This window comes from Monopterus albus, unplaced genomic scaffold (assembly GCF_001952655.1).
Source record: "Monopterus albus unplaced genomic scaffold, M_albus_1.0 scaffold391.1, whole genome shotgun sequence".
Taxonomy (NCBI): Eukaryota; Metazoa; Chordata; class Actinopteri; order Synbranchiformes; family Synbranchidae; genus Monopterus; species Monopterus albus.
The window spans coordinates 57,466-70,017 of NW_018128271.1; the positions used below are offsets into that span (position 1 = coordinate 57,466).

The 12,552-nt window shown below is 40.6% G+C and overlaps 2 protein-coding genes across 3 annotated transcripts; both read right to left on the reverse strand.

The window, feature by feature from the left end:
* Positions 1 to 6: 6 nt before the first annotated feature.
* LOC109951472 (2-oxoglutarate receptor 1) lies at positions 7 to 1,090 on the reverse strand (the record flags this gene model as incomplete). Its single annotated transcript, XM_020585992.1, is given in 1 exon segment — positions 7 to 1,090. A coding segment is annotated over 1 exon segment (876 nt), but the record flags the coding sequence as incomplete, so codon positions are not given.
* Positions 1,091 to 4,689: 3,599 nt separating this feature from the next.
* LOC109951469 (kelch-like protein 41b) lies at positions 4,690 to 12,044 on the reverse strand. 2 transcript variants are annotated; one of them, XM_020585987.1, is made up of 7 exons: positions 11,862 to 11,951; positions 10,881 to 11,782; positions 10,352 to 10,509; positions 9,979 to 10,086; positions 5,592 to 5,777; positions 5,062 to 5,208; positions 4,690 to 4,965 (listed from the first exon to the last, which is right to left on the reverse strand). In XM_020585987.1, the coding sequence occupies exons 2-7, from the start codon at positions 11,712 to 11,714 to the stop codon at positions 4,854 to 4,856; spliced, it is 1,545 nt and encodes a 514-aa protein (XP_020441643.1). In that variant the 5' UTR covers positions 11,715 to 11,782; positions 11,862 to 11,951; the 3' UTR covers positions 4,690 to 4,853. The 2 variants fall into 2 exon arrangements, with proteins under 2 accessions (XP_020441643.1, XP_020441642.1); XM_020585986.1 differs by having other exon boundaries at positions 10,881 to 12,044.
* Between the last annotated feature and the right edge of the window lie 508 nt (positions 12,045 to 12,552).

The following is a 12,552-nucleotide window of genomic DNA, read 5'->3' on the forward strand; positions in this document are numbered from 1 at the left end:
AAGAGTGTACAGAGCCAGGTTAAAAAATGTGTTGATACCAGCCAGAGGCCTGGAGATAATATATGCTGCATGAACAATGTGGTAAATCATGCATGACATCTCTTGAAATTTTCGAGTTTCTATTCGCAGTACACGTAAGATGTTATATGGCAGGAAACAAATGACAAACACCACTAGTATCACCACAGTCATGCGCCGTGCACGCACCCGACAAGGGCCAGTTGAGCGGGGCCTTTTTACTAAATGTTTAATTATACCAATGTAACACATGAATACCACCATCAAAGGGAGTAGGAATCCAAGTGCAGTGAGCAGCCAGCAATACCACCGTATATCATCGACACATGGGATGCTAGCAAAGTCCAGGCAGTAGGTCACATTGCTCCTCTTCTCCAAGGATAGCATGGTCAACATGGGTGTAATTTTGGCAGCGGCTATAATCCAGACAGCCGAGCATGCGACAATACCCCACATCTTCTGCTGCACCTGTGCTGCCCTCAACGGGTGCATCACCACCACGTAGCGGAAAACTGCAAGACATGTCAGGAAGAGGATGCTCCCATACAGTTGAAAATGAAACCTGAAGCGCACAAAGCGGCACATGAAATCACCAAGCATTCATGAATCCTGGTTGCTATAGGTATAAACCAGGAAGGGCAGGGTGAGGATGTAGAGGAGATCAGCCAGGGCCAGATTGACCATGATGATGCTGCTGCTCTTCCACGGATGCAGCTTTGTCAGGTACACAGTAATGCAGGTTAAATTTCCCACCAGCCCTACGGTGAAGATCATGGCATAGGCAACTGGGAGATAATAACGTTTCATCAGTATGTCAACATCTGTGCAGTTGTCATCTTCTCTGTCAGAGGAGTTGCTAGCCATTGGCTGAGCCCTGTTGAGTAAAATAAAAACCAGAGAAGGGAAGGCAAATTGTGAAGGGAAGGATCCAGGGCTACCTGTAACTGTACATTCTACAATAACACACAAATTACACTGATATTCATCAACTATGTTTTTTTGAAGATAGAAAAAGTTGCTTTCTAAATAAAACCAGACTGATTACAGAAATTATTTGTTTTCTGTCAAACTATTTTGGCAATATTTGAAACTTAAAACCAGTAATAAACAATGGTTTTGGTGATTTGGCAGAAGCTCAACACTACTGTAACATCACTAATACAGTTGATATGGCTAATGACCTGTTTACACATTCAGCAAACAGAGCATTAACATTCAATTGTAGATCCAATATTCACTCTTTTAGACTATTTTGGGCCCCACCAATTACTGAATACATCTGATTTGTTAAATTCTACACTATTTCCACCAGCTCACTGCTAATATTGTGCATCTGTTGCTTGGTGCTGAGCAGGCAGTGTACAGTGGACTCAGAGTGGTTTTTCTGCTTGCTGTTACTGTAAACAAGTGGTAAGACTGAACCAAAACATTAAAGCTGCACGTTCTAAAAGCAAAACAGTGAGCTAAAAGATGCTATAACAATGAGCTGAAGTGAACTGCAGCTGGGTGATAATGATGTGCATCTCATTATGGGTGACACCTCTCACAGTACATGTACTGTAGTTATTTGGTTCACTGTTGATATAAAAGTATGGATTAGTGCAGCTTTAATATTTTCAAACATGCTGAACAAGTGATGAATTTGTGCTTTAATTTCTGTTAAACTGATTTCTGTGAATACTACCACTGAATATTACATTATACAGTATGTTGCAGGGTGTGGAAAATATACACTATAAATAAATCATTCTTCTATTTTCCTTCAGCTGTCATATTATTGTCAGTTGTAATTACTGCTTGAGCAAAGAAGGAATCAGCAGGGAAAGAAGCCCAGAGTCAAGTAGACTAGGAATGAAAAACAATCAAGCAAACTCAGTGGGAAAGAAGCAAATAAAATCTTTCCTCATCTGGTTTTGAAAGCCTCTCAGGATATGACATCCTGGCTTGATGGCAGCTTTCTGAAATACTGTCAGAACAATCTGCTCTCATTATGGATATGAGGAGATGCACAAGGTGTCATTTACCCATCACATGCACACTCATATGGCAGGAAGTTGTACTCATTAAAAAGATACTTGTGGAAAAATACAAATTTTATCCAGAAGCTAATTTCATCTAGCTGTGTTGAAATTCATTCAGAGAAGTTGACTGATAAATAAATAAATAAAAAGATGTTTCTACTCACTTGTCCTCATAAGTGCTCAGTCCAAGCATTCAATATCTTACCTCTGTATCAATATCCATTCATGTGCCACTCCTCCTCCTCCTCCTCCTCTCTCTTTCCTTCCAGTCCCCCACACCCATGGGAAAACCCTAGCATACATTTGTTTTGTGCACTAACTTCCTGGTGTCATGCTTGAGTTATAAAGCTCAAGGGTTACGTTATCTACATGGGTCAGGTTTCACGTGAATTTGTAAAGAAAAGGAGAGAGCAAGATTATGCTCCAAAAAACCTTTGGTTCAGAGAAATCAATTCAGGTGTCTACAGTGAGGCTACACTTAACACAGGCACCGAACTCGGTTTCCGATTAAAACAAGTCAGTTTACTTGGCCACAGATCACTTACCTATGGTGTGATTTTACATTGTTAAACACTGTGTTGAATTTGCTGACACAAATTTATATAAGCTGTCTGAACACACTGTCAGCTGCCAAAATGCTGTTTCCATGAAATATCTGAAATACATTCACTAGCTACAGTCACACAAGACAGCAGAAATTTTAACTAACTGTAATTATTCAATTTAAGTGTTAATGAGTGTAACTGCAATCTTTTACACATCCTCCCATGACCTTTATACAGGTGCAAATCACACTGAAAAAATTATTTTCAGTTTGGTATAATTTCCTCTGTTGAAATAAGTGTAAAACATGTTTAAACCTTGCTGTTATTCAGTGTGAAGTACATATCCCAACTTTTCCACTCATGTCTGACAGGTGTCATTTCTTGAACTAGCATTGTTGTGTTCCATTTCAACTGGGAAGTCAGAATTTTTGAGATCCGAGTCAGAAATTTCAATTGGATTGCCCCTGAAGTCCGACTTTCAACTTGGAAAGCCGGAAGAACCTAACAAATCCCAACTTCAAAATTCAAGTTGGCTGTTCAGAGCATTAACAGTGAAGCTGTAGTCTTATTTATGTCTCATTAAAACAAGGACATAGCACTGTTCAACATGTACTATGTACATATTGCGACTGTGTTGGTATGCACAAAATCCTGCACAATGCTTGTACAGTAAATGGCCAATGATAACAATGGCTAACCTGGGTACAAATGGTACTTTGGCTAACCTGGAACTGGAATGTGATCAGCTCAGGGTGTGATGTTATTCACAACTCCAACTTCCGACTTCTGTGATAAATGAAATGCACTATGGCTCATTGTCATGCTGAGACATGACAAGCATTTAAAGGTGCAGAAACCAATTTCTTTTTAGCTGATAGAGGGTCTAGCGAGCCTCAAAGTTTTTTCTGATAACGACGTAAATTTCGGATGCCTGGTTGGGACAAACTATACAAAACACAGTGACCATACCATTAGCTGACTAACAAGTCCTGGCTCTACGGCAGCATTGCAGCGAAACAATGTCAGGTGACAAGGTTGACAAGACAGTCTGAATAGGGGCTAACAAAGTACTAATATTACACAAAAAGCTAGAATTGCTTTCAAATTAAAATCACATTAATTCAACACAGATATAAATTCATGACCATGCTAGGTTGCTAATTTTAACAAAACAAACACATTAGCTTTAGATGCTAATGGGACCAGAAGGAAGAACACCACATTTGAATCGAATTTGAGTACTTTCACTGCTTTTAACACTCTCTGTGTCAAAAAGCCAAACTTAAGTTAATGCTGGCTTTTGCTCTTTCTTATCACACTTACTGTGCAAAAGAATGAGAGCGCTGCGATTTGGCAGACTTTTAGCTGCCGAGAGCTCCTCCATGGCTGGCTGTTTGAAATGACCACTTGTGGTTTGAAAAACGCTTCTTATGACCTTTGCAGGCAGGGCCAAGCAACAGCCTCCAAGGCTGAGAAATGAAACCAATGGAGATGTTAAAATCTGCAGTTCCTCAAATGGCCACTTGAGGCTAGCTCAAGAAAAAAATATATTTCTAAAGGTTTTGGTCTCTAGCTAATTTCCCCTTCCATGACAAATGTATGGTGGGGATGTTTTTCTTTTTATAACTCACCCGTTATACTTATATTGAGACACAAATTTAAACATAATTAAGGGCATGGCAGCTTTGGGTGACAGGTGGGAGGGTCCTGCCATAGATGGCTAGCTGCTAGGTGTCTAGCCAGCTCTGCTTAAACTCTACCTCTTTGCCCTTTTTTTGGATTGGCCATAGCAGGTGGAGTGAAGCGCTACCAAAATGGAGACACCCAGACTTGAGCTGTTAATGTACCTTTAAATCCCAGTACCTTCTGTGAAGCATCTTCCATTTCCTGGGACTGAAACCACAAAAAAGCTAGAAATACAAATACAGTCTTGTCTCCCTAAGCTGTCCGTGTTGATACAGTCACTGTAATGCCACTTTTCTGAAGATCAGACAAAATCAAAACAGTAACAGAAGTTTACAAATGTTTATTTTACAAAAGAAGAGCTAGAAATTATGCAAACAGAATTTTATAGATCAATCTAAATTATGGCTTCTGTTTTGAAATACTTTGGAGATGCCACAGCATCTGAAGCAGCAGCAGCAGAGCAGAGATACAGATAAAAATCATCTGAGTTCAGAGAAAAATGAATGTCAAAGAAATCCTAAGGTGATAAGGGTGGTGATGAGGGTTAAAGAAAGAAAAAAAGAGAAAAAGATAGTGATTCTGTTTACAGTTTGGGCATCCTGGCAGCATTGAGGCGCATGGACACACAGGAGGAGCCAGCAGCGTAACGCATCTCCCTCAGTATGCCGCTCCACTGCTTCTTATCATCCTCATACCTAACAAGAGACAGAGGTGACTCAGCTCTCAGAACAATACCAATGGTAGCCAAGGAACACATATAAATATTGGTCCTATAACTTGAGAAGACTTACTGCCAGACGTCAGTGACCTCTGTGGGAGCCACCTCTTTGTTCTCCATCTGAACCATAGCGAAGCCACCCACAGCATACAGGGAGCCACCGCTGGTCACAAGGTTGATAGAGCTCCTCTCCTGGGGAAACTCTGCAAAGGGCTCCCACCTGAAGAGACACAACATTAGCAGAAGGTCAAGTGTATGATTGAGCTCTCTTTCTCTGTACCTGTATCTTTTGTACCTTGGAACATCTGACCAGTTTTAACTTTTCTTAGCAGCTGAATTGTCTGAGATCTGGCATATGCTAAAGTAATTCTCTAGTCAAGCTGAAGAGCCAGTGCTGATACATAAGGAAAAATGCAAGTGAGAAAAATGTGGATTCAAGTAAAGGAACTGGGGTTCACCCTGTGTACTAAACACTCTGAGGCTCCATACTATGCAATAGTTCTGAGATTAATAATATCTAAAAGTCAAAAAAGCTGATTGTTGTGGAAAATGTTTTTGAGTTTCTTATGTCCTCAACTAAAACGAGTCCAAACAGAATCATACTTGTTTGTTGCAAAGTCGTAGGCTTCACATGCAGCAGTGAGCCCTTCCTCGTTGACCCCACCAGCTACTACAATCTTGCCGCTATGGGTGACAGCTCCAAACATAGCTCTGGGAGTCTTCATGGCTGCCAGCTCCCTCCACTCTCCCTGCTTGTGGTTGTACACAAATATCTTGTTGAGAGCTTTGCTGTGGAAAACAGAAAAATACAACTGTGGGCTTTTTTACCACATCAAAATCTGTTTCTAAATGGCCTGGTGATTATTTTTTTGTACATATTCAGTAGAAAAAGTCCTCATCTGCAAAACTTCTGAAACATCTTCAGATGTTTCAAAAGCGCATGAAACATTCAAAATGTTACAAAGTAGATGAAATAATTATGATATACCTGGCATAAAGGTTCATTGTGATAAACTGATATGCAAATATTAATAACAAAGCAAAAAGGTGACATTCCCACTAAGTGATGATGAAAATGTGGCATCATGCATTAATCACTTTTGTTAATTGTATTTACAGCTAATGAACCAACAGTGTGTTGCAGCATGAAGCCGACATCAGAGCGCCAGTGAGCTCTCTTTTTAAAGGGCACAGCAGCTAATCAGCACTCAAAGAAACACAGAAGATCCACATGACCAGAGGGTGAAATATGTTTGATTTTTGATTTGATTTGATTTATTCTTTCAAGCATGTAAAAACAGTTGATATGACAACACACATAATTTTACACATAATCCAATATCAATTTGCTTATACCTAGTACATGCTTGAATGGAGTAGGAAGAAGTCAGACTTATCCAGTCCTACCCCATGACATCATCTTACCATCATTGGTTTGCAAGCAGTAAATAATTCTCTTCTACACCACACAAGTAATATACTAAAAAAATTACATTATTCATCCAAGTTTCAGAAATAGCAATTATATTAAAAGAATGTTTTAGACTACTAAGATAATGTTTCATACTCTGAAAGTTTGCGTATAAACTTCTGCTATTGAAGTGAATTAATGATACAGTAATTTGTTTTCAGTCTTAACATTGCTGTTAAACTGCTCATCCGTGTAATACTTGCAGTTATTTTCAGAGTTCTTAAAAAAGTTTTTTTCAGGGTCAAAATCTTCGTCCGGTTCATGATAATGAATTTCAGTATTTCCAATAGTGTTCAGTTCCAGCTCCAGTCCCTCAAAATCTATTAAGTTCTCTAACAAATCACTTGCCTCATTCCGTACATGGGTCATGCTTGTAGTTGTTGGTTTCAACGCTAATCTGCCATCGCAGATATCAATATACCTGCGTGTCTCTTCATACATCTCTTCACCCTTCTGTTCTGTGTTCTGTTCAGCCCTGTCAGACCTGGATTCACTTTTCACCTTAAGAAAAAATATATTTCTAAACATTTTTTGGGCTGAAATTTGAAGACCTTGCCTCATTTTGTGGCTCTGTTCGGGTCTAAAAAGCCCAGCAATACTAAAGGCCACTTGGCCTCACACTAAACCCTTTGAAGCCAGCTGCTTGAGTGCCAGTTGACACACAAATAGCTACACACACACACACACACACACACACACACACACCAGTCCCCAACCCCCAGCTCAACCAGACAAGCAGGGGCGGGCGCACTTGGTCAGATGGCCACTTACTGTTGGTGCGACCAATGTGCCATGTTTACAACCTATTGGTGGGTATCCTTGTCAGTTATGAGGGTTATTTGCATGTTTTATGATCACCTTGAAAGACGACACCCACCCTTGTTGCTGGGCAAACAGAATATTTAGAGCACATTGAGCTGGAGACCAGTCTCCCCCTTGTGCACTATCCACAGTATGGATAGCAAGGCGCGTCAGGCGCATTAGTAGTCAGACGCCCCTGGAAATGATTTTTAGGCGAGAGAAGATTCTGATGTTGAAGCAGACGAAGAAATTTCATAATTGGAGGACAACATTACTCTCGGGTGAGCCAAAATAATGCGTAAAATGAGCGGAGCAGTGCGTCAGCGAGGCGCGTCTCAGGAATGGCACAGCCGGTCACAGGTTGGTAATTCATTTGCAAAATACAGTCTGTTTCACAAAATGTGCTCTGGGAGTGTTAGATACTGGTTCATATTTGTAATTTATTACATTGTGGTTGCCGCAGGGTGAGCCTCGCTAACGCGTATAGAGAGGATAAAGGAGCGTCAGTGAGGCGCGTCTCAGGAATGGCACAGCTGGTCACAGGTTGGTAATTCATGTAAAATACAGTCTGTTTGATAATACAATGTGCTCTGGGAGTGTTAGATAGTGGTTCACATTTGTAATTTATTATGTTGTGGTTACCGCAGGGCGAGCCAAGCTAATACGGAGGAGTGGAGGAGTGCGTCAGTGACGCGCGTCTCAGGACGGCACACACGTCACCAACGTCACACACGTCACACACGTCACACACGTCACACATGTCACAGGTTAGTCATCCCCACGCAACTTATAGTCTGTGCTCTGAGACAGAGAGATGCACCCAGTGCAAAATTGTTTGTAGATTTGGACTTATGAATCCATAAAGATTCTCCGGGCCTGTTGGACCCGAACAGAAGGAACGTGTAGTACATTTATTAAAGTAAATGAGAATTATGTAGTCCTAACTGGAAATAATTTAGCTGACATATTTCTTCTGTCATTTTACACAATGATAAATAAAGTTAAAATGGTACAGGACATGGCGTCTCTCAGCTGCATAACCACCCCTCCATGACACTCTGCTTGCCTCAGTCCTCTTGTTGTTATTCCTGCTTCTTCAACCTCTATTTTTGATTGTCAGTCCAGACATTAGCCCCGCCTGTCACCCAGTGAAGGTTATAAGAAGCACTGTGTTAGCTTCTAAAGCTACATTTTTTATTGGTTACCATAATGACCCAGCGCGTCATGATTTTACCTTTCTGTTGAATTAATGTGATAATCTATGTTTGCTCTTTTAACTTGTGCTTTTAAACTTATATTTAAAGTTGTATAAATTTTGTATTTATTTTATTGTATGGATGCTGATTCAGCATCCATACTATGTTATCCAATTATTTATTATTATTATTATTATTATTATTATTATTATTATTCTGTATGTTTTTTGCCACTTAACTACTTCAACATACTTTCAGCAAGAAAAACCAATCAGGTATCAAAATGTTCCGCTTTTTCAAGAAATGCGCAAATCTATTCAGAATTTTCCTAAACTTCATACTTTTTGAAATATTCAGCTTTATTTTGAAAATCTTGCCCCATTCAAATGAATGGGAAAATTTTACTTCAGCATACTTTCAAGCTATTTCAGCTATCAAAATGTTCAGCTCTTCAAGGACATTCATACTACTATTCAGAAGTTTTCTAAACTTCATACATTTTAAATTTCCAGCTTTAGTTTGAAAATCTTGCCCCATTCAAATGAATGGGAAACTTCTACTTCATCATACTTTCAGCTATTTCAGCTATCAAAATGTTCAGCTCTTCAAGGACATTCATACTACTATTCAAAAGTTTGCTAAATGTCATACTTTTTAAATATGTAGCTTTATTTTGAAAATCTTGCCCCATTCAAATGAATGGGAAACTTCTTCTTCAGCATAATTTCTGTTATTAAAATGTTCAGCTCTTCAAGGACATTCATGCTTCTATTCAAAATTTTTCAAAACTTCCTACTTTTAAAATATTTAGCTTTATTTTGAAAATCTTGCCTCATTCAAATGAATGGGAAAATTCTACTTCAGCATACTTTCAGCTGTTTCAGCTATTAAAATGTTCAGCCCTCTCAAGGACATTCATGTTTTGCTACAGATTTCTTCTAAACTTCATACTTTTGAAATATTTAGCTTTATTTTGAAAATCTTGCCTCATTCAAATGAATGGGAAACTTTTGCTGCAGTGTAATTTTAGCTATCAAAATGTTCAGCTCTTCAAGGACATTCATACTACTATTCAGCATTTTGCTAAACTTCATACTTTTGAAATATTTAGCTTTATTTTGAAAATTTTACTCCATTCAAATGAATGGGAAAATTCTACTTCAGCATACTTTAAGCAATTTCAGGTATCAAAATGTTCAGCACTTCAAGGACATACCTGCTTACATTCGCAATTTTTTTAATTATTTAGCTTTATTTTGAAAATCTTGCCCTATTCAAAGGAATGGGGAAATTCTATTTCAACCTAATTCCATGTTCCAGGCTATGCTCTCAGACCCTGTGTTTTCACTGTAAAATGCAACAGGAGTTGTCCAGGATCGGTCCCAGACTGCAGCAGTGAAATTGTGGACAATGATGTGCCATGCTGCCCTAAGTCTGGCAGGATGATAAACCACAAATAGCTGCACCTCACAGTATAAGGTCTCTCTCACACACACATATGCTCACACAGTCATTTACTCACTTGTCATCGGTCTTTCCTCCAATACAGTAGACCAGTCCTTTGTGGGAGACAACAGCATGGCCATGGATCTTCAGAGGAAACTTTTTGGTCTCACTCCACCTCATCTTCCTAAAGAAAAGTGTTCATTTACTGTTATTTTGAAATTCAATGTGTGATTTTCATTTAGAAAAAAGCAGCCCAATAATTACTGCAGAAACAACCATGGCATATTAAGAGGATGAAGTGACACAAAAACATGATTAATTACTTAACACATAATTGCTTTTAATTTTTTTTAAGGAAGTTAATTATCACCTGAAAACCTTCAAGAAGGTGGTGAGAAATAAAGAAAGAGGGAAGGGAGGAAAAGTGAAAGAAAAGTGACACCACTAACTCAACATTGTAGCACATCACAGAGTCCAGTGACTCATTGGTCTGGAGGTCTTTTCCTGCCACAGCGAACAGCAGGTTCCCGCTCTCTCCGATGCTGAACAGGCATCTCGGAGAAGGCATAGGAGGCAGGGCAACCCAGTCTGAAGTGACAGGATCCAACTGCGGAGAAAGAAAATACTGCTCATTAAAACCCACAGTGGTGAAAGCACTTAGCACCCATTTATCTTTGTCTCCTCGTAAAGAAGGGGATGAATCATAGTACTGTATCCACATATTGATTATGCTGCAAAGTGTAGGTATTCAATGCTTCTATCACATCCTTCAGTGTCTGTATCATTCCCCAACATGGGAAACGACATCCATTTGAAAATCCATCCATCTTAAGATGTGACAGTGCTATCAAGCTTCTCATCTGACTCTTTGCAAGAAAAATAATAACATTTCCCAAAAAGTCAGACAGTTTCTCAAAGTAACTGATTCTTATGCAGCATTCTGTAATTGAAGGATCAATAAAATAAAAACCTGTTTACCAAATAGACATAACATTGCAGAGGCACATCCTTATTTTCGTCATCCATGAAAATTCCACCAATGATGTAGAGCTGGTTCTTCTGTGATACCAGGCTGACATGGTTACGTGGCACCTGCTCCGACATGGCGGCAAGGAAGCACTCATTCTCACTGACATCATATGCCACCACCGCCGTGTCGTTGATCATCAGGATGAAGTCACGGGCGTACATGCCGTGTCTGCGGGTGTCATTCAGGAAGCCAGGGAATGGGTTGTCCTCCTCCTCTCCGGCCCCCTCTTTCTTCTTGGGTTTCTCTGGAAGTTTCCCCTTGAAGGCATCCCTGACGGCCTGGATTGTCTTCTGGAGCTCAGGGTCAGCCTTGACAATCTCATCAGTCTCCACTCTGTCTTTGAAGTATTTCTCAGATAGCAGGCGGAAGCGGATGCAGTTGAAAGCATCCTTGAGGACCTTGATGCGCTTCTCCCTGTCATGGCGGACCCAGGCCATGACTGCCTCAAACACCAGCTCCTCCTTTTCCACATTCAATGAGTCTCCACCAATGATGGCGAACAGTTCGTGGGGTGCAAGCTTGAGGAACTCCTCATATTTGTAAATGAGCTCGAAGCGGTCAGCGATGTAATTGCGTGCAGCCACAGCAAGCCTGGGACAGCTGAACACTAGGCCCATCCTGAAAATGGCCATGCAGTTCCCCAGAGACAGCTTTTTCTGAAGGTAGTTAACACACACTGTGAAGACTGAAGGGATCTGAAATCTGTTCGCCAATGCAATTAAATCTTGCACATTGTCATCAGTGAGGTCAATCTCAGCAGAGTAGAGGTAATGGATGATCATGTCCAGGGTGGAAGGGTCAACATCCTCCAGGACCACTTCCTTAGTGTTCTCCGCCTCCTTCCCATCCTCTGTGAAGAAAATGTCCCTGAAGTAAGGGCTACAGGCGGCCATAATCAACCGATGGCAGGGGAAGCTGTGGTCACCTACCTTCAGGGTACAGTCCACAAACTTGTTCTCATTCAGCAGCTCCTTCAGTCCGTCCTGGAGTAGTGTGCTCTGAAACAAGCGCAGCTCCTCCTTGATGGCATTTGGGTCCATGGTGTGTCAGGAGGGGAAACGGCGGGTGGACAAGAGGGTCTCTGGAGAGAGGAAGGAGACAGCAGCCACAGGTCCTTTTGGTAGTTGGTCCTGGCTGGAAAAGGCAGAGAAGAAAAAAGGATTCTGGAGTGAAGACCCTGCAGTTTAATCCTGCCCCACTCTAAATATAGCTACCTCTGTGGCCCTGCCTGTCTCAGCTCCAGTGGAATCTGAATGGGCCAAATCACAGCACAGCACAGGCCTCGGCTTGTCCAGCTGCTGTCACAGACTAAAAGAAGCAACTGGCTGCTCAGGCTGGGGATATGCCACCATGATTCAGCTCTCAGAGTCTCATGTGGCCGGCTACCAGCAGAGACAATACTGCCAAAGCCTTCAAATTGCTTCCCTTGAGCTGACCGGATGACTGGGAGGATATTTAGAGCAGTTGATGTCACATTCAAAAATATACACATTATATCTGATTTCCATTCATATATGTATTCAGTCTAGCATAACCAGATCACCGGCTGCAACTAATGATTATTTTTATAACTGAATACTCTGCTGGTTATTTTCTTATTTATAAAATCATTTTAAAATA

Bases quoted from the DNA above. Each gene is read 5' to 3' on its own strand.
- LOC109951469 (XM_020585986.1), bottom strand. From the start codon at position 11,972: ATGGACCCAAATGCCATCAAGGAGGAGCTGCGCTTGTTTCAGAGCACA. The intron at 10,087-10,351 runs GTTAGTGGTGTC...ACTTTTCTTTAG, and splicing joins GTGATGTGCTACAATGTTGA to GAAGATGAGGTGGAGTGAGA. The intron at 5,209-5,591 runs GTATGATTCTGT...GTGTCTCTTCAG, and splicing joins TACGACTTTGCAACAAACAA to GTGGGAGCCCTTTGCAGAGT.